Raw genomic sequence first — 20,554 nt, 5'->3', positions numbered from 1 at the left:
GTTCAGCAACATATGGGGAGGGCCTTTGGGCAGAGCTGAAGCTTTGAGCTGGGCATATCCACCTCATCAGCCACTGTCATCTGTCCTCTAAGGGGCACAATAAACAGGAGAAGCAGTCCTGTATGGGGGAAGTGGCTCCCATATGTCTTTCTTCCTTTCTGCCCCCACCCTCCACCCCCTGACCAGCTGTCTCTTCTCTTCCCATCACATTTCTTGTTCCCTCTTTCCTCCCTCTGGCCTAGCTCATCCTTCTCACAGGAGAACGAAACAGGAGTCCTTCCCTCCAGCCCCTGCACTTTTCTCACCCTTCCCTACCTCTGACCAGCAGCCTTTCTCTCTGGTGTGGGCTTCTCTTTTACATCCATTATTTAAGAGAGAGGCTGGGCAGAAGGAGCCCACCCAGGATCTCAGCTCTTCTGCCTTACTGTGTGATCTCTCTTCTTTTCTACTCTGTAGCCCAGGCTAGCCTCAAACTCAGGCTTCTCCTTTTTTTTTTTTTAATTTTAATTTTATTTTATTTATTTTTTATTTCTGTAACAGGGCCCCATTGTATAGTCCTCACTGGTCTGGAACTCACTTGTAGATCAGGCTGGCCTTACACTCACAGAGATCTATCTATCTACCTCTGCCTTGTGAGCTGGGATTAAAGGTGTACACCACCACCATGCCTGGCCATTCTTTCATTTTCTGAGTGCTGGGACCACAGGCATGTGGCACAACACGCTCCTTTTCCTCATTCTGAATTTCTGTTGTGTGTTCCTCTGTCCTTTGGAATTTCAGTCCGGACCCATTGATTCTCTCACATCCCTTTCTTCTCTGTGCATGGCACACAACCGCAGAGACACTATCATCAGATGCTAATGCCCACAAACTAGACCTCGGTACACACAGGCTGGTCTCAAGGTGTCATATCTAGGCCTTATGTATGCGCTCTAGCAAAGGTTTTATGCTGGAGTAATGAAGTCTGTGGTGCTGTGGCTAGGTAGCTCTGGCTCTTTTCTGACCTTGGAGAGTTAAAAATCAAGCTTTCCTTTGCCAGAAAAATAGATTGTGTTATGATTTTCTATCACAGTACACACATTTAAAGACGCCAAGAGTGATGTGTGCCAAAGAATCGTCCTCGCTGCTGATTCTGATGTCATCCTTAAGAGTGTCCATGTGGACTTCCCGAAACCTCAGGCTGTACTCTCGGAAGGTCGGGTGCATGAAGACTCACCCAGAAAAACCAGGCCTTCCAGACCTGATACCCTCTCTGTGCACCCAATTCATTAGCAGATCTGCTTCACCCCTTCACTTCCACACAGTCTCTTTGTGGCCTGCCCCACAGCTGTGTGGAGGCTGGGGTTCAGCCCCTGGGATACTCAGCGGGGCCTCTCTGGAGACAGCTCTAAGAAAGCATCAGCCTGCCCTCTCGACAGCCCCTCATTACCCTCCCCCATCTCCTGCCATTAACACACCCCATGGTGTTTAGACCCCCTGGGTTTGGGAGGTGAGGGTAGGGCCCTAGATCTCCTGGCACACAGTTGGGGTGAAGCTGCAGAGACAACAGCCTGCTGGGGAGGTGTGGCTCAGATCTGGAAAGAGGTAGGCCCCCATTGTCTATGGTGTACGTGGGAGTGATGGACTGTCCAATGGACATCTGAGGCATGATGGGTAGAGGCTGCTGTACTTGGTGGGGGTTCCCTTTATTTACATCCATAAGTCACAATCACTGGATGAAGTTATTGAGGGTCCTCAAAGTCGAGGGATATCGGGCTTGGAGAGATGGAAACAGGGCCCATCACTCACTTCTGGGACCTGCAGGGCACCACTGGTCCAAAAGGCAGAGACACTCACTGGTCACTGGAATCACAAGGGTCAGCACAGGCACCTGAGAGGAGCAGGACAGTAAAAACACCACCGCCACCACCATTACACCAGTCAAGATGGGTTATGCAGAAGCTCTGCTTTGAACACCTTTGTGTCCCCCCCCCTGGGTCCCCCAGAACTCACTGAGAGACTGAGGGGGTGTTGGTTATGTTGAGAGGCAGTCATGGGCTGGGGCTGGGAGTCACAGCTGGTGTGGCGGGCCTGGGAGCCCCTGGACTGATACCTTGGCTGGCATAGTACTCTACCACCTGCCGTGGAACCTCGGCCAGGACACACTTAGCTAGCGCAGAGGGGGCCGCCTGGGAAGGAAAAGAGATTGGTTAGGAGCAGGAGAATGGGGTCAGCTGAGTCAAATGAGCAAGCAGTGTGACTTCAGAGGGCATGCTGGATTCCAGTGACCTTCAGAGGACGTGCAGAGGATAAGAAAGACAGATTTGGGGGCCACAAGTTGTTAAGAAGCCCTGGAAGAGACTACAGAATACTCACATCCTTGAAGTCCCTGAAGGGCACAAACTGGACAATGTCACGGGCTGCAGGTACCCCCTTTGGGCAACGCAGGGGACCATCATCTCCATCCAGTAGCCGCATGTCAGAGAAGTCAGCGTTGCCCACGCCCACGATGATGATGGACATGGGCAGGCGGGAGGCTCGCACAATGGCCGTTCGGGTCTCGGCCATGTCACTGACCACACCATCAGTGAGCACCAGCAGTACCGAATACTTCTGTGGGCAAGCAGAGGGGGAACATGGGTTGCTTCTGTGTGAAAGGGCATTGACAGGCTTTCCAAACCCAGGTCCTGACTCTGGCACCGTCTGAAGACACACAGGGTGTCCCCTGGTTGTCTGTGTCTCCTCCTCACCGTGGCTTGGCCAGTGCTCTGCTCCCGCTGGGCTGGCTCAGCCACGCGGTTGATAATGGGGGCCACGTTGGTAGGACCATAGAGCTGGATCTGCGGCAAGCAGCGGCGGTAGGAAGCTATGACCCCTGAGATCTCTGTGGGCACAGAAAAAGAGATGAAGCTGGCAGAGAACACTCTGGACACAGCAGAATGGTAATTTCTGTTCTAGGCTTGATAGCTCCTAGCTCCTCACTAAGCAGAGAGAGAGAGAGTCAGATGGTCCCTGGGGCTGGGAGAAGTAAGTGGACAGATGCTGGGTCACAGGGTTGGAAGTCTTTCCAAATGAAGACAGTTTTGGATGGGAGGAGGGATGGGACAGGGAACTGAACGCAGGGGAGCAGAGTCTGCTGCAGATGTCCAAGCGTCTGTGGGGGTGCAGGCTGGTAGGGTTCTCCCAGCTTACCTTCACATTCAGGATTTTCTGGGTCAAAGTTGATAGCAAAATCATGGGAGACCTGCCAGAGTAAGGGAACAGTGAAGGGGCATCTCCTCCACGTCTTCTCTGCAGGCCTCCTGTCTCTTATACCCAGCCTACCTCAAAGTTTGGGGGGATTCGAGCTCCGAAGCCAAAAGCTGGGAACCGCTTATCACTGGAGAGAAGAAAAGGCCGTGGAACTCCCAGGGCAAGGCCTCCCTTCCCGACCCTACCCCGACCCCATACCTGTCATAGTCCTGGCAGATGCCGCCCACTGTGCGCAAGGCCTGCAGGTAGTGGTTGGGCTGTCTGGGGCTGAGGCAGTGCAGAGATTGGCTGCTCCTTGGGTCCCCATTGGAGGCAGTGAAATCGATAGCCACCTGGGTGAAGGTAGGGAAGGGGCATGCTGCAGCCATGAAAACCAACAGGCCAGAGGTGACTCTGGGGAAGCCCATAGGCAGCCTCATAGTGGAGTAGGGTGTTGGATGTAATACATGGGATGCCAGTTAAGAGCAGTGAGACTCTGGCTTCCTTCAGTTTACATGGACTTAGCCCCCACCCTTTTTTTCTTGTGCCAGGCCCTGGGGTCTTTACCGTGAAGCTGATCTGGCAGCCACCCATGATATAATCCAGGAACGTGTGGACTTTCTCCACCTGGCAGGTGGGAGGAGATAATGAGGCGGGTGAGGCTGCGCTTTCAGGTGGAAACTTTGGCAAGGCTTCAGCGGGGGAAGGAAAGAGCTTTCAAGGTTGCTGCCATGGGATGGAGCAAGGGTTCACAATTCCCAGAGCAGGTCTTTAAAGCAAGGGAAGGACGGACAGACAGACAGTCAGACACACATGGTCGAGCGTGCGCGTGCGAACACACACACACACACAAATAAATAAATAAATGGCTGGAGAGATGGCTCAGTGGGTAAAGGTGCTTTGTGGCCAAGGCTGAAGCCCTGGGTTTGATCCCTGGAACCAATATGGTGGAAGGAGAGGACTGACTCCCAAAAGTTGTTCTCTGACCTCCACATGTGCTCTGTGGCACTGGGTCCTCTTAAGTGCACCCCCAATAAATAAATGTAAATTTTTACAAATTAGAAAGCAAGCAAGCAAGCAAGGAGCTGAGGTTGTGGCAGGGTAGGGGCAGAGGACATCTGAGCTGGAACTGCGACTTACGGTGCACTGGGCCAGCACGACTGTCCCTGAGCTCTTGTAATTCTTCTTTTTGTCTCGGTACTTGGGGTTGATACAGTCCCACTGCATCTAGACATGCCCCCATCCCAACACAGAGTCAGACGTTCAACAGATAGACCTCCTCGCCCCTTCCTGCCGATGCTCCCAGGGGAAGACCCTCATGACCCCATCCTTCTGTCAAGCCTGGGCATTTTCACCCTTTCTCTCTCCAGTCACCAAGAGTCAGGTAGTTGGCAGCCCCCCACCTCCAGGGGCTACCCCCAGGGTCCTGGGATTAGGATGGGGTCTCTGGCACCTCTTGCCCAGGGTTTGCGGTCCCTTCCTGCATTTCCTGGAATGTGCTGGTGAACTCGCCGATGAAGTCGTGCTTTCCACTGGAGTCGTAATCATATACCAGGAACTAAAGGGAGAGGCAAGGCGCGGGCCAGGGTGAGGGGACGCTCTCTCTGTAGTGTTTCCAAAGCATCTCGCAGGGTAGTAGGGACCTCCCAGTGTCTAGGCCCCAACAGAAGTCCTTAACCCGCCCAGAAGCCACCTGCTAAACTTTACTCTCTAGCTCCATCTGGTAGAGAGTTTGGTTCCGGATGAAGGAACCTCCGTGGGAAGCTTAACACGGAGCTGTGAGCCGCTATTTATCCCACAGAGACAAGTGCTTATCACAGGAGGGGGAGGGAGGAGGCCTGCTGTACCCCGGGGAAGGTCTCAGACAGCACACTCGATGCTCCAAGGGGCTTTACCTTGAGTGGCCTGTGGATGTCACAGCTGCACAGAGAATGCAGGGACAGGCGGAATGGCTCCCAGCTGGGGTTCAGGTTGTTCTTCACCACCTTTGAGAGGGACGGGGGACCTTATCACCAACTGTCTAGGGTTTTTACTATAATCTGTCCACCGTCATCCCATCTCCCTGTGCACCCACCTCAGTCCTCCAGACCAACTGGTCACTCTGGTCTCCATTGGTCTTATAGATCTCCATGAAGGGATCGGACTTGCTGAACAGATCCTGGAGATGCAAGAAAAAGGGCTTGTGGGTCTGGTGTGATCTTGGAGGAGGGATGGGAAGGGGGTAACAGTGAGAAGAGAACTGGCCTGGGACCCTGGGGTCTTGTTTGTGGCAGGAAGCCTAAGGGGGGATGGGTAGGTGTGGACTCTGGAGGTTCCAACCTTGTTATCCAGCTTGTGGGCTCTGAAGGTAAGTTGCACATAGTCGTTGGTCCCTGATACCTCCTCAGCCACAATCTGTTAAATGGACACAGGGTTATAAATCTTCTCCACACCATGTATGCTTCCCATAAATGAAGGTGGTCATAAACACAGTATCACAACGGATGTCCGTATAGGGACACTGAACCTTGACCCAAGAGTGACTTTACCTACCGTGATAGTAGACTTGCCCGCTGTCTTCCCATTCTTCAGCAGTAATGGTTTAGTGACCTTGGTTTGTGACACAATCTAAAGACAGAGCGTAGAGGGGAGTCTGGCTGTAATGTATGCATCTGCCCTGGCCAAGTCTATGTGTGTCCATAAGGTTGGCCCTTTGACTGGGATAAGGTGCAGTCTGAAGAGAGGAGTGCTGGGAGGGGAGTGTAGTGCAGTGGCAGAGTTCCTGCTTAGCCATGGGTTCAATCCCCAGCACCAAATACAAAACAACAACAACAATAGCAAAAGGGACACTATAAGTACACCTGCCCCCTCCCCCTTCAGATGGGAAAAGTAGATTCAGTATATTGTCCAAGGGTACACATCCCATGGATGGAAGGAAGGGATCCAGGCTCAGAAAGAGCTCCTTTCTCTTAATTTGGCTCTGGAGGCAGAAACTGAGGACAAGTCCCTCAGACAACGGAGGGACTGAGCTGGAGTGCAGACCTGGCCCAAGGTGCACTCTGTAGACCCGAGGAAGGTGTCGCTGCTGGGGCTGGTGGCTCCATCCTCAGCATCGAACACGTGGAACTGCAAAGGCTGCTTCTCTTCGAAAAAGTACTCAATGGCCAGCACTCGGGAGAAGACGGGGCTCGAACAGGAGCGGAGCACCTCCGTGCGCTCCACCTGCGGGGGTCGGGGGGATGAGGACCCTCTGTGGACTGAGGCCACTTATCCCTGTCCTGTACTTCCCTGGGTGCATGAGCACTCCTGGGATTCTTTAGACCCATCAATTAGTTTCTTTCCTGGCTGACTTCTGAATCTGGGGTCCCGCTGGACCACCAGACCTCAGCCCTCTAGGAGTCTGTGAAGTTCTGGCTAAAACGGTTCGGGTTTATTACACCGATGGCATATTTATGTCCAAGGTTACCCACATGGGTAGAAAAGGTCCTTTGGGATCCTCACGTTCCCTGTGAGGCTTGCCCTGCCCCAACTCACCCCCCCTTCTTAGGTTTAACGAAGGTTAGACAAGGAGAACCCTACCAAGCTGCCCTCACCTCCACCCACTGCTCATCTGAGTAGAGTTTGAGCAGCACACATGGATGCGGCTTTGTGAGTGTGTCTCGGTCCAGCAGGCCGTGGCAGGACACCCGTAGCTCCACTCGAGAGGCTCCCAGGGTCATGGCTGGGGGCTCAGGCACCCATCCCATCTCTGGGTCTGACATGGCACTGTGGGGAACAGAACAGACAGACTGAACAGAGAGAGGGGGAATTTGTCTCTTGGGGGTCCTGGACCCACCCATTGCTCTTCTTCCTGAGGTCCTGGGGTCCTAAGGGTAACCTCTTTCCCAGCCCGTTTAACTTCCTTGGCACTCTAAGTAGCAAAGAACAGGAGTCCAGAGTCCCGTGTCTCTGTCACTTTGCCAGCCTAGGTGTCATGGATGGGGCTGGAAAAGACTGGATGGTTGGGATAGAAGTGGGTTCCTGGCAGTCTCGGCTCCTAGGCCATCGATTGATTTCCACTTACTGCTGTCTCAGCACCTTCTGCTATTTCCCGACTGGTGTATGAGCCAGTGCTGCACTCAATCTTGGCACCAGGGAACCGAACTGGGGCAAAGGGGTGGGGAAGAGGGTGGGGATGCCCCCAGAGGTCTGAAGAGGGTGGGCTTTGGGGAAGGAGTCTGCAGTGGACAAGAGGAGACAGGTTGGCAGTGGAAGGATCTGTGAAAAACTGTCCTGTTGTCTTAGAGTCCCCCACTCACTGTATGGTTGGCTGATGGGAGAGAGATTGGTGGTGGGCTTGGGGAGTGAGAGTCAGGACTACGGCTCTGTTGTGAGCTCTGCGGGTGCTTGACAAGCCTGCAGTCCTCCCCACCTCCCTGTTCTCACACTTCTTGGCAACACAGGCACTGTCTCTTAGCTACAGGGTTTTGGGGGAGCCATGGCCCCCACCATGCTGCCTGTGGGATGCATGCGCACCACCCTCCCCCAGCAGAGTCACCAAGCCTCAGGCAGCAGCAGACAGGGGTGTATGCCGGCCCGAGTTCATGGCTGGACAGCCCATCGCTCTGTGCCTGTCCAGATCTCAGGGTGAAGCTATCTGATCCATGCTATGCTTCCCGAGTGAGTGTCCATGGGTGTGCCTGAGTGCCCCACCCTCTGTCTGTCCCCCTCTGTCCTGTGTCCATCTCCAGGAGGGTGTGACAGTCCCGTGTCTCTGTCAGAACCGGGAGTGTTCCCTGCCTGGTTACCAGCCTCCCGATGATAAAGCTTTATAGATATGCAAGGGAGGGTCTGGGCTGGGGCTCTCAGTGCCTTGCAGCCACAAGTCTCAGTTAATGTGGAGCCCATGAGGTAGGCAGGGGCATGTGGTGGAGAGGGGATCAGGTAAGGTTGGCTGGTGACTTCTCTGAGAGCATCTTCTCCAAAAGAAGATGTTGTTATGGAGACTGGGCCAGGGAAGACAGGACTCAGGCTGGATTAGAAAGGAAGGATTGGCTCACCTGGGCTCTTAGTGGGGGTCTCCTCTCTCCAGTCTCCAGTCTCCAGCCCTGCCCCTGACTTCCTTGCTGCTCCAGCCGCTGGCGCCAGCTCCGGCTCGGCTCTGCTGCTATTTATGGGGCCTGGATGGGGAGGAGGGGGGCCGCAGCACCAGCTCCCCCCCTGCACAGACTGGTTGGGAGGGAGGAGAGGGGAGGGACAGGGACACTGCCTGGGAGGGAGCCACAGTACTAGGGAGGAAGGCGGGCTGGGGGCAGGTCCAAGGCAGGACCCCCACAGACACAGTGACACACATCTCCTTCACACCACACCCACACCCAGCATCACAGAAACACACACATTGCAGAGGTACATGCACGCACACACACACACACAAACACACACACACACACACACACTCACATCTACAAGGAGGAAGGATGCGACACACAGCACCCACGACTCACAGACTCACACATATCTCGACACTCGCAGGCGCCAGTACATAAACTCACGGCGACACCATGACAGTTATAGCCCCACTGATGCACGCTGGGAAGCACACTCTCACAGTACTTTCAACAGTACTACACTTGTTAAGGATATTTGTAGCCCCATAGAAAAGAACAGTAGGCTGTACTTGTGACATACACACAGACATCTCACTAACCCGGGGTATGACGGAATGTTGGTATCCATACACTCCTTAAAAACCATCATGCACCACACTGAACCTCAGGAAATGGCATCCAGTACCCACGTCACCCTTTTGTAGGGAAACTCGGAATGTGAATGGGATGGCCCCGCACAGGATCTCATCCTAGGCATACAGCCAGTGTATTGACTGGACATCGCCATGATAGACCCAATGGTCCGACCCCCCACCCCCCAGATCCAACCCTTATGGCTACATCTTTGGGGGAGGGGCTGGGCCAGGCACAAAGCTTAAGGAAATAGAAGTTAGTCATTCTAAGTGAGACCAGGGGAACTGAGCAGTTTCTGGACTGCTAAAGCCACTGGGGAGACATTTGGGTGTGGTGATTGGGAGGGGAGGGTACTTGGATACATCCCTGTCTCTTAAACTGCTTATTTATTAAGGTAGAGACTATTAACTACCTCCTGAGTGCCAGAGATTGGGCCAGGCACGGGGGCTAGTCAGGAGAGCTCTTGTCTCTGAGGAGGCAGATACATATGAAATAGAAGGACCCACACAGAAATGTTAAGATAATACGAATGCTGTTAAATATAGCGCACAAAATTATGCTCAGGGTGAAATGGAGGCATAATGAGGGAATAAAGGTTCAATCTGAAGAACGAGGAAGGCATCCAGGATGTCAGAAGAAGCTTGGAGGGAGTTCCTGACTTTTAAGATCATGTTTGTTAGGCCGTACCAGAAATGGTTAGCATAAACATAGTATTTTCTTTTCATGTTATAGAGACCTGTTCTGTATAAGCCGCTCTGTTGTTGACACTTTTGCTTACTAGGAGAATCCACAGGCAGGGCTGAAGAGAAGAAGGCTGCTTGCTCTTCCGGAACCTGGGATTAACTCCCACCACCCACATGGCTGCTCACAACTCCACTTGTAACTCCAGTCCTAGGGAAGCCAATGTCCTCTTTTTTTGCCTCTGTGGGCACTGCATGCACAGACATACATACATACAGGCACAATACCAACACAGAGAAGATAAAAGTAAAGGATTTTAAAAAGTTATATCTACAGGGTCTGGAAAGATGGCTCAGTGGTTTAGAGTACTTGTTGCTCTTGCAGGGAAGCTGGGTTGGATTTCCAACCCACGTGATGACTCACAACCATCTGTAACCAAAGTTCTGGGTGATCTGATGCCCTCATTTAGCCTCCAAAGAAACCAGGCACTCATACACACACATACAGGGAAAACAAGTATATATATAATATATATACACATACATATATTATATACATATATAATGTATTATATATAATATATATCATCTAAAGGAGAGATGTGGCAATAGCTCAGCAGGAAAAGGCTACTGCCACTAAGCCCAAGGACCTGAGTTTGATCCTGGGGACCCACATGGTCCAGACAGAAAGAACTGACTTCCACAAGTTGTCTTCTGACCTCCACATGCATGCTGGTCACATACAATGTGGTCACATACAGATACACAAAATAAAGTGTTAAAAAGGGTACCCATAGGATAATATAGCATTTAATATGTTAGTGAACATATGTGTGAACACAGGTACACACATGGACACACACATGCACACAGGCTTCCCTGGTGCAATGACCGGAGTCTTCTAATCCTATCACAATCTTCAAAAGCCAGAAAAACCACTGTGTTTTCCCGTCCCATTCGTCTCTTCTACAGCCTCGATTCTGCAATAACCCGTGACTTGTCATCCTTTGTCAGCAGCTCTGCTACTCCATCTTCTCTTGGAACCCCACATGCAGATGCATGAGCTGTTCTTTACTTTCCCCAACTGTGGCCAAACCCTGGGGGCTCATGGGAAGAGGACGAGGTGGGAACAGTGCAAAGCTTGCACAGCAGAGACTAGAGGCAGACAGTGATTTTCTTTTTAATTCTATACAAGTGGGGAGAGAGCCCCTGGGCATAGAGGGGCAGAGGTTTACCCTTCCCCCAGGGAAGAGACAGCCTCTGCCCAAAGCTCTCTGTCAAGGCAGCTCCAGGCAGGTGTGACAGCCTCCCTGCTTCAGGTCACTCCCTCCCTTCCAGTCCCCACTCCTGCTCCCCTATGCCTTCTTAGTGGTGCTGCCCTGTAGGACAAGGGCTGGCATGGGATGGGAGAGCAGAGGTGGATAGGGCCTGAGTCCTTATGAGGCACATGTCGCGGAAGGCTGGGGAGGGTGTTCAGCAGCTGTCAGTCTGTTCCTGGTTCACTGGTTCCTGCTGAGGACAAATTCAGGGAAGCCTGTTTCCTGGGCAAAGAAAGCCAGCCACCCAATGTTGGGGCTCGAAGGGGCCATGTTTGACAGATCAGTGGGAAGGGGACCTGCCTCACCACAGACACCTGTAGGGTCAGGTGGCCGTCTTCTATCAGGTTCCAGTTTGTCACAGGACTGTGCTCGCCGTGTTCTCTTGGGTTTCAGGGGTGCTGTTCGGCGGCCCTGATCAGAGGGTCCTGAAATGAGTCATAGCAAGGGGGCTCATGAATTGGGTGCTCATCCAAGCTTCAATTCCTGGTTGTTGCTTGTCCCTGTTCTAAGGTCCAGAAGGGGATCTGATGTATGCACCAAAGCCCCAGACCTTGTCCTTCTGGCTCCTCTTGGTCTTGCTGTGAGCCCAGTCTCAGCCGAGGCTGGTTGGCTCCTGGGGCAGCACCGCTCTCAGCCTCTTCTCTGCCTCCTGGCACCTGGGGGGCTCTGCGACCCCTGGGCACAGCCACTGGCTTAGGGGGACGTGGACCTATGGGGGGATCCTATAGTAGCAGAGTAAAGAAGATGTTGGATCAGTCAGTTTCTGACTCTTTCAAAGGACCCTCCCCATCCACCGTTGACATTCCTAGGTCTTTCAGTATCTTTGCCCCCTCAGAACACCGTCCCCATCCATCTGGACTTCACCTTGGCATTCCTAGCTGGGACCATTCTCTCTGGGAATGAGGCTCCCTCCTTTTCCTCTTCTCCATCCTGGGAAGCTGGGCTGGGGCTTTGGCAGCTGTGGCTGGGGGCACTCTCCTCAGCTGGGGAATAGCAGATAGGAGAAGCTACAGAAATGGCATTTGTTTAGAGCCATCCTGGTACTTTTCCCACGATGCCCTGCAAGGCCAGGACGCTATCCCCAATCCAAACTTATTTGGTCTAGTATCTCTGCTGTCTTTATTTATGCTCATACGTCCTAGCCACTGCTTCTCATCTGTCCTGAAGCCACCACCTGGGTTTGGCAGGACTCAGTCTTTTTTCTACTGGAGCAGAGTCAGGATAAAAGACCTCCTGGGTCCACAGACCCAACAGTCTAGTCAGGACTGCAGTGCCCTAGGGCCCTGTCAAGGCTGCAGCCTAGAATTTTTCAGCCCTGCCTGCAAGTCTGATTTAGACAGTGGGAGCCTTAGGGAGAGATGCCTTATCATGTTTCCCTGTGTTTCCACGTGAGCACAAAAGAGAAGGAGGACCTGACAGGTCCTGTGCCTGTGTCTCAGTGCATAGTGAAGTACCTGGCTACTGTGGTTTACTAAATGAAGGATGCAGTCCTGCTTTGGATACTATACTACACCTAGTCTGGGCCAGGGACAGAAAAGCAGGGAAGCTGCCCCAGCACTGGCTGGTCTTAGAGAATGAAGTGGATCTGGTCAGGCTTACGCTGGCCACTACAGGAGAGGGCGGGAAAAGGACAGAAAGGAACAGGGGGGACAGTGGGGAGTCAGTGGCCCCCAAACCAGACCTTCCTGCTAGGCCCTAGCCTACGAGTAGGAATTGGGGAGGTCCTGGGTTCCCAGAAAGGTTTGGTCTGTGTGGATGCCACCAGGAGCCATATCCAGGGTCTTCGGGAGCTTGAGTGGATGCTGGGCTGTCTAGCATTTCTTTAGTGGCTTCTTAGGATGAAGGTCCTCTGAACCCAGAAGGGGGCGGCTGGGGGGGGGGCGGGATGTGTCATCTAGAATAATTCCCTTCCTCTTCCTACCCAATCATAAGGTAGGAAGTAAATGACTGGCTTGAGGTCCTGGGTGGCAGAGTGGGACTAACACTCAAGACTCTGAGCTCCAAGCCAGCCAATGCTGCTTCATCAGGGCGCTTTTCTGAGAACCAGGAGCACAGGAGTTATAAGCAGGGCTGCAGTGTTTGAAGAGGTCTGACACAGCTGATATTTGCTGGCAGCTGGACTCACCCCCTTTCATAGGTAAGGTGTGGAATGAGGCCTCCTTTATAGCTATAGAGAGGGCATCCCTGTGCTGACAGTGACCAGGGTATCACATGTCTCAGAGAATTCTTCAGAATCATCCACAAAACATTTCTCATGTTTCCTTAACACCGGGGAAACCACCTGTGCTCTGCAGAGCCTAGATTTGGATTAGGTTGTTTGTCTTTTTTTTTTTTTTTTTGGATGTATCTTTAGACACATTTACATCATTGACTTTGCACTACCTCCCCTTGGCTGAACATTCCCCAGTGTAGGGAACCATGGCATTCATCTCTTTGAGCTTTCGGTGCCGTTGGCCAAGAAAGGGGCTTTACGTACCTATGTGCCATGTGGCCTCTGCTCGGCGCATGGCGCTGAAGCTTGGCTTGGAGCTTTGTGGAGGTGGTGGTGGCTTCCAGGCTCCAGGCCCTGGAGTTGGGGGAAGGGGTGGGAAGCAGAAGGGGAAAAGGGATGGGGAGATTAGGATGCATTGATGAGAGATGGGCTAAAGGAGCAAGCAAGCGTGGCCAACCTCACCTGCATCATCTGAAGAGCGCCGTTTCTGCCAAGCCTGGGTACTGTCCTCCTGGTCCGGGTCTGTGCCCTAAAAGCACAGCTGAATCAGGTTGTGAGGAAGGTTTCCTCCACAGAGGAACTGCCACTGACAAAGAGCTTCTCTCTTAGAGGCTCTTGTCAGTCTCAGGTTCCTAGTTCCTAGATGCTTTGACTTCGTTTGCAACGAGTAGTGCACCAGTGAACATACTGGCAGGTTAATAGTTAGGTGTTTTAGAAGGAAATGAGTCTTTAAAGTGCCTGTGATTTTAAAGATGATAACGAATAGGTCCAGACTAAATTTGAAAAGGGGAACTGTCTTAAATAAAAATACTATGGAAATTTTAATTTGGTGCTTATGCATGAGGTTAAAAAAAAAATCATCATGAAGGTTGTAACACAAGCCACAGAAGTTTGGGAAACAGAGCACTAAAATCAAGTATTTAAAGAGCTTTACCCCTATTTTACAAGCTCCAATACAGTGGTTCTCAGCCTTCCTAATGCTGTGACCCTTTAATAAAGTCCTCGTGCTGTGGTGACCTCCAACCATAAAATCATTTTCATTGATACTTCATAACTGTAATTTTGCCACTGTTATGAATCATAATGTTACCTGTGTTTCTTAATGGTCTTTAGGCAAGCCCTGTGAAAGGGTCCTTCCACCCTCAGGTTGAGAACAGCTGCTCTAATAGATAAAGGAATGAGCCCTGGGTTCCATGTGAACAATGTGGAAGGCACTTGCTTTGTCCACTGACCACCAGGGATAAGGGAAGTGAGATGAACCCACAGGACCTTACATTTGCCACTCCGGGGCCCCTTACCTCTCGTTTTCCATCAAAGCTCCAACCTTTGGTTCTTCCCAAGCCAGGAAGGGCAACACCATGCACCCTTGGTTGCTGCGCTGTCCCAGAGGCTGGGGCTCCTTCTCCTGCCTCTGACTTCTCTGTGCCCTAGAACAAAGTCTCTTGTTAAAGGCATGAGAGGCTTTCTAGGCAGCAGGGGAGCTGTGGGGAGGTCTGAGGCCTCGGCAAGACCCTAGCTCTGGGGGAAGTCCTGCCTACACTTAGGGGGAATCCCTTCAAACGTCTTCATTTGTACACAGCATATTCTGGATCATTTTCTAGAAGAAGGGAATTTGAATGGCCAGTGTTCTCCAGAGCTCCAAGTTCTAGTATTCTGCCATGAAGGTTGGGTTAGGATCAGGGAATGAGGCCTTGTGTGGGCCAGGAAGGGTGGTGGTGGTGTAGCCCTTCTGGCTCACTTACCATCTTCCTGCAGAAGGAAGATCCCCGGGCCCCTCCAAATCCAGGAAGGAGGTTGCTCTCCTCTTCTGGGCTCCAACAAGGAGATGAGTTATTGCCAAGACTTGGGGGGTCTGGGCTGGGAGGGCTCTCCTGAGTTGGGGGTGGAGGTGGGGGTGGAGGGAGGAGAAGTCCAGCAGTGGGGGACCCTGGTCCCCTGTCCCCCTTGAAGCTCCGGGGCCGGCGGAAGTGAAACAGGCCTCGCCGCCTCTTCTTCTGGAGTGGAGGCAACGGTGGTTCTGAGAGGCCTGGCCGCATGGTCCTCAGAGTCCGGGGGTAGCTGGGTGGGGTTGGGAGTGGGTTAGTGACAAGTACTGCATGCAGGGCTCAGGATGGAGGGGGTGCTGATGCTGGTGCTTTCTGAGTATAAGCATTCTGTGCTCCTCTGTCGCCTAGTCTTCCCTGCACTGTAGCTCTGTTCTCAGGCAGTGAATGCTGTCCTTACTGTGTCTGTCAGAAACCATGGGTGGCCTCTTGAATCCAAACTGACTCTATTTTTCCCAGATCCCCTCCCCTCATTCCTTCTTTCAGTTTCTCCAAATAACCTGACTTCTGTACAGTCCCCGGGGAATCTGCAGGACAGCGATAGAGCAGGGTTTTATACTGCAAAAGGGTATCCCATCTGGGGCCGGTCACCTCTGACCTGTCCCTAACGCCAGACTACAACCAGCAGGAGATGCTGGCCCCATATTTTTCAGCCATCCATCAGGAGACTCCCAGGCTGGGAAACTAGAGGATGAGTGGGTGGGTCAGGAGGAGAACCTAGGGAAACTTGGAGAGACTGGCTAGGGCAGCTTCTCAATTTGTGGGTCATAACTCATTTGGAGGTGAACAACCCGCCCACAGGGGTCGCATCTCAGATACCTGCATACCAGATATTTACATTAAGATTTGTAACAGTAACAAAATTACTGTTATGAAGTAGCAACAAAATAATTTTATACTTGGGGGGGTCACCACAACATGAGGAACTGTATTAAAGGATCAGAGCATTGGGAAGATTGAGAACCACTGTGCAAAGCTCGCACTGTTGTTGGAGAGACTCCCCTGGGAATTGGGGACAGAGGAGCCCTTATAGAGCCTGGGGTGTGTGTGTGTGTGTGTGTGTGTGTGTGTGTGTGTGTGTGTGTAGGCACTGGGGGTGGAGTGTGTCCATACCTGGAGCTTTCATCCATGACTCTCCTGCTGAAGAAGTCCTCCAGCCCCTCATCTAAACGGGTGGCCATCCCATTCTCCTGACGAGGCCCAGGCACTGGCACCTGCTGGGAGGATACTCAGGTGCAGCATGTCCCATCCCCTGTCCTCTCAGGTCATTCCAGGGCCTTCCCCTTTGGACTTGGCCCCAGGAGAGTTTAGATGCCAGTTCAACAGGACATTTCCTAAGCTTATAGGCTCTCAGCTTTATCCATTACCCAAATAAAAATATCGCTGTCACTAGCTGGCAAGATAGGTTTGTCTTCTTCCCTCTTTCCTCCTGTCCCTCCTTGTTTCCCATCTTCTCCCTTTCTTTTTCAGACAGGGGGGAATGTATCACTGTGTTGTCCAGGCTGGTTGTGAATTTGTGGGCTCAAGTGACCCTCCTGCCTCAGCTTCCTGAGTAGCTGGGACGATAGGTTTATGCCATCGCGCACACAAAAGACAGACTTCTTCTTATCGAGTATATTCTGACCCTTGCCAATCTGGGTCCTAACACTTAGAGCCTCCACTCTGGCACTGCCAAGGAAAGCTGGCTCTGTTGTAAGGCTATTGGCACTTACACTGGGCCGACCAGGTCCTGGTGGGGTGGTCCTGGGAGGTCGAGGCCTCCCTTGTGTTTGATGCCTTAGTTTATAGCCATGAGTAGGTAGCTCAGATAGGCCTTCCCAGGAGCCACTTGCTGTGGGCTGGCTGCTTCCAAGTCCTGAGAACCAGCCAGGAGGGATCCCCAAGCTCCCCAGTTGGCTTTCCATGTCCTGAGGACTCCCACCTGTGGGTGCAGTAGTGTTATAAGGAAAGGAATGCACAGGCAGAAGAGAGAAAGGCGAAGAGGGCCTGGCAAAGGGTACAGTGTGGAGGAGGTTAGACCAGTGGTTTTCAACTTCCTTAATGCTGTGACCCTTTAATACAGTTCCTTATATTGTGGTGACCCCCAACCATAAAATTATTTTCATTGCTACCTCATAACTATAATTATTTTTCTATTTTTATGAACCATAATGTAAATATATGTGTTTTCCAATGGTCTTAGGGGACCCCTGTGGAAGGGTCACAACCCACGGGTTGAGAACCACTGCTTTAGACTATGGCTATAGACTCACTGATGAAGGCAGACACTGGCCGGATCTTCCGGCAGCGTTTCTGCTTTTTGATGGCCATAGTGTCCTGCAGAAATGGAGACGAAAAGTGACCAGACCCTCAAAGCCTTTTTTTTAGAGTCCACCCTGTCTCAGGTGGCTGAGGATCTGGAATGAGGGAAGAGTGTGGTCTGGACAGGCATGGAGGAGAGGCTGGGCACAGGGAGGTGGAGTCCAAGAGGTGAGGGGCGAGCGCAGTCACGTAGGTTCAGGGAGAGGACTCAAGTGAAAGCAAGGAGGGGAGACTGCGGCTCACGATGTTGGTCCCAAGCTCATCATCTGTTTCCTCATGGTCATGATTCCTGCCTCTGCCTCGGGAAGATGGATCTTGCCCTTGGCTTGTCCCTCCTGGTGGATCTGACAAAGTCCTCAGCTGGGTCAGGTGCCGGGCCTGAGGAAGGACAGGTATCAACAGGACCCTGAGGAAGATGCTCACTTCCCTGATCCTGGAGGCGGGGCTTAAGATGCTCAACTCCCCGATCTTGGAGGCGGGGCTTAGAGAATCAGGAGGGTGCAGGGCAGAGGAAAGGCCTGGGTCCGCTTGGGCTCAGAATGTTTACCAGGCTCTTGTGGGAGTGGTATAGCTCCTGCAGGATCTCGTCCACTATGGAGTTGGTCAAGTAGGTGACAACGGAGAGCTTCACCTCGCTGTAGGGAGAGGTAAGGTTATTCAGCGACTTCCTGCCTCACCCCCTGGGTCTCCACCCCTGCTTTCCCCAGATGTGGGAGAATGGACCAGCTGGCTGGGCTGCCTACAGAGAGCACAGTTGCTGTTGGCAGCACCTTGGGTTCAGTACACCCATATCTTTACAAACGTGTGTGCAGGACGCAGACAGTGATCATTTCAGCCTAGGTGTGTATGGGCAAAGAAGAACTGAAGGAGGGGAAGGATCAAGGAGGCTCCATGTTAGGAGCGCCGACAGCCCAGAGCTAGGTGAACTGGGTGCTACGCAAGCCTTGAGTTGGCTGCTTCACAGTACGTATACTAACTCTCCCTGGCTTTAGTCAGTGGTTGCACCTACAACCAAACGAAATGAAGACAGCTAACGAAGAGTAGGAAGAAGGGGGCATATTCATATTCCCGATTTACATACTTTCCTTTGTCCATGTCTCTGAGGAGGCTGTGTGATTCCTGGTATATGTGTGGTATCCAGGAGCATATACCCATCTATGGAACCCCCTGACCTCTTGGAATCCATCTCAGCCCCCAGATTTCTAGGGCAAACCCAAGTCAGACCCTAAATAGCATGGCTGCAATAGTTAAAGATTTATCCCTTGTAATGGAAAGCTCTCCATTCATTATTCATCGCTGATAGCTCCAAACTCCCTAAGTGCTCTGGGCCAAGTCCAGCCTCCCCCACCCCATGCCCGGCTCTCACTCCAGCTTGTTCTGAATGTCCTGTCCCGCCTGTTCCAGCAGCGCTCCACGGATGAAGTTCCGGGGCACAGTGACACGTTCTGCCACGTTGCTCAGCATCTTGTTGTGCCCTTCTGCCACCCGCATGGCCACAGGGCACAACTCCTGTGTTAGGCTGACCATGGACTCCAGAATCACCTGATGAGGAAGAAGGAAGGACGGAGTCCCGAGTGGGGAAAGACCAACGCTAGCACTGTGGTGGACGTCGTTAGCCCATCTGTCTAGTTCCCCACGGTGAGACCTGATGAGGTCGCACAGCCATTAGTGTCAGAGCCTTGGATAGCCAGGATTCTCGGCCTCGATCAGTGCCCCCTTCCATCCTACCATCCTGACAGGGGAGAGCCAGCCCAAGGATCAGAATCCGGGAAAGGGAAGGGTTGGAGGTCAGGGTCCAAGGCTCTGGCTAGCATAAAAAATAATTCTACGGCTCTAGGTGTTGCAGGCACAGAGGAGTATGGGGGAGTCTCAATTCTATGTCCTTTGTACCCTCCGGTCTCTTTGCTCTGACTTCTGCTTTAGTCAACACTGGGCTCCCACCAATGGCCTCCTTCCCCTCCCAGAACTTGCCTGAAGCTCCTTGTCCACAGCTTTGGATACCTCACTGGCTACCGACTCTAGTCTCTGCCGTACAGGCCCATCGTTGGCCAACACATGGCCCAGCTCATAGAGGCTGGGAAAGAGCTGGGAAGGAAGAGGGTCTCTTTAGAGGTCAGAATCGGGCCCCACTAGGTCCCCAGGCTAGCAGGACACATGCATATGCAATGCTTAGATACTCCTGGTCTACAATTAGATAGCCTTCTTGGCTTTCCAGACTGTAGGGTGGGGCTGTGGAGGGCTCACCGCCCGGGAGTTCTTGGCGTCCTTGATGAGGTCCCGGGCATAAAGCAGCTCATCTTGCACAGGCTCCAGGGGACATAGTCTCAGGGCCCGCACCTCCTCCTGTACTCGTCCACACAGCCGCTGCAGCATCTGAAGCACAGTGGCAAGAAGGTCAGGGGTCCGAGGGCAGACCCTTTGGGCCATGCAGTGCACATATAGAAGTGGTGGTGACACCTCCGCATGGCCCGGCTTCTTTCCTTGGAATGCCCTTCCTGAATACCTAGTTGAGCCCCTGGAGTCCTCTGTACCCCTTGGCTGCTCTGTGCCTGCGTGTATTTGGGGCCCATCATCAGATTATCTTTTTGCTCAGGTCCAGTCTGGGGCACCATGTGATGCCTATGCATGTGCTTGAGCACATCACATCTGTCCCCTGCATGCCCCCTTGTTCCTGGGAGGGAAATGTTTACTTGCTCGGCGCTGCTGGTCACCAGGCCCTGCTGCAGCCTGAAGGCTTGCTCCTGAGGGCATGTCTGGGAGTGGTTGTTCCTCACCAGGCACCACTGGATCTAGAGAGGATGGAGTGGGAAGGCTCAGGGTTGAGGAGGTGGGTCGCTGCCTCTCCACCCCTTGCTGTCTCACCCTGCTTAAAAACGTGACCCTTCACCTTCTGCCACACATCCTCTGTGCGCTCAGGGGCACTGCGGTAAGCTTGAGAGATGTCACTCACAGGGAAGGACATGAAACGCAGTGTGTGGTTGCTATGAAACAGTAGTATATATAGATAGTTAGGTGGGGAAAGCGATAGAGGGGAGCCCTGCCCCCAAGCCTCCCCTTGCTCATTATTTCCCTATCCTGTAGGCTAGGGAAGTGGGATAGACCTAGGGTAGTTTAATCCTAGTCCTGGCATAGGGAGGCTGGGGGCCTGTGTCAAGACAGAGCTCTGATCTACTCACCTCTCTAGGGCCCTTGCAATGTCCAGGAAGCCCAGGGCGGACGTATTGTTCCGATCCCACAGGATAGTTCTGAGGGAGGGTGAACACCGGTCGACACCTCTTACCCTGGTTCCTCAGTAAAGACCAGAGGTGCG

The 20,554-nt window shown here is 52.6% G+C and overlaps 2 protein-coding genes across 10 annotated transcripts in view; both read right to left on the bottom strand.

Moving 5' to 3' along the window:
* Positions 1-1,653: 1,653 nt before the first annotated feature.
* On the bottom strand, positions 1,654-8,522 carry Cpne6 (copine 6). Its single transcript, XM_031361459.1, has 17 exons — positions 8,229-8,522; positions 6,783-6,954; positions 6,232-6,411; positions 5,743-5,817; positions 5,530-5,604; positions 5,285-5,368; positions 5,106-5,195; positions 4,664-4,768; positions 4,351-4,437; positions 3,778-3,837; positions 3,430-3,563; positions 3,304-3,358; positions 3,172-3,223; positions 2,730-2,863; positions 2,356-2,592; positions 1,993-2,168; positions 1,654-1,870 (listed from the first exon to the last, which is right to left on the bottom strand). Exons 2-16 carry the CDS (start codon positions 6,948-6,950, stop codon positions 2,031-2,033), a joined length of 1,674 nt encoding a protein of 557 aa, XP_031217319.1. The 5' UTR covers positions 6,951-6,954; positions 8,229-8,522; the 3' UTR covers positions 1,654-1,870; positions 1,993-2,030.
* Positions 8,523-10,383: 1,861 nt separating this feature from the next.
* The window catches only part of Carmil3 (capping protein regulator and myosin 1 linker 3), a 17,642-nt gene continuing 7,471 nt past the window's right edge, over positions 10,384-20,554 (bottom strand). The window contains exons 22-40 of one of the 9 annotated variants that reach the window (XM_031361449.1): positions 20,421-20,489; positions 20,132-20,225; positions 19,935-20,033; positions 19,489-19,617; positions 19,216-19,329; positions 18,611-18,786; positions 17,792-17,879; positions 17,488-17,622; positions 17,196-17,259; positions 16,656-16,864; positions 16,057-16,160; positions 14,863-15,178; positions 14,419-14,547; positions 13,583-13,649; positions 13,385-13,474; positions 11,773-11,891; positions 11,459-11,630; positions 11,209-11,333; positions 10,384-11,101 (exon numbers count right to left, since the gene is read on the bottom strand). In XM_031361449.1, coding sequence (XP_031217309.1) covers positions 11,063-11,101; positions 11,209-11,333; positions 11,459-11,630; positions 11,773-11,891; positions 13,385-13,474; positions 13,583-13,649; positions 14,419-14,547; positions 14,863-15,178; positions 16,057-16,160; positions 16,656-16,864; positions 17,196-17,259; positions 17,488-17,622; positions 17,792-17,879; positions 18,611-18,786; positions 19,216-19,329; positions 19,489-19,617; positions 19,935-20,033; positions 20,132-20,225; positions 20,421-20,489 — 2,338 coding nt within the window. In that variant the 3' untranslated portion in view covers positions 10,384-11,062. The remainder of the gene's footprint in view (positions 11,102-11,208; positions 11,334-11,458; positions 11,631-11,772; positions 11,892-13,384; positions 13,475-13,582; positions 13,650-14,418; positions 14,548-14,862; positions 15,179-16,056; positions 16,161-16,655; positions 16,865-17,195; positions 17,260-17,487; positions 17,623-17,791; positions 17,880-18,610; positions 18,787-19,215; positions 19,330-19,488; positions 19,618-19,934; positions 20,034-20,131; positions 20,226-20,420; positions 20,490-20,554) is intronic. The other 8 variants (XM_031361451.1, XM_031361453.1, XM_031361456.1 and 5 more) reach the window with 8 other exon arrangements.

Source organism: Mastomys coucha, unplaced genomic scaffold (assembly GCF_008632895.1).
Source record: "Mastomys coucha isolate ucsf_1 unplaced genomic scaffold, UCSF_Mcou_1 pScaffold9, whole genome shotgun sequence".
Classification (NCBI taxonomy): Eukaryota; Metazoa; Chordata; class Mammalia; order Rodentia; family Muridae; genus Mastomys; species Mastomys coucha.
Note: the sequence above shows the minus strand (reverse complement) of the source record. Positions and strands in the feature narration are given on the sequence as shown.

Excerpts from the sequence above, each read along its gene's own strand:
- Cpne6 (XM_031361459.1), bottom strand. The coding sequence starts at position 6,950 with ATGTCAGACCCAGAGATGGGATGGGTGCCTGAGCCCCCAGCCATGACC. Across the intron at positions 3,564-3,777 it reads GCTGCCAGATCAGCTTCACG|GTGGCTATCGATTTCACTGC; the intron begins GTAAAGACCCCA and ends ACCTTCACCCAG. Across the intron at positions 3,359-3,429 it reads ATCTGCCAGGACTATGACAG|TGATAAGCGGTTCCCAGCTT; the intron begins GTATGGGGTCGG and ends TCTTCTCTCCAG.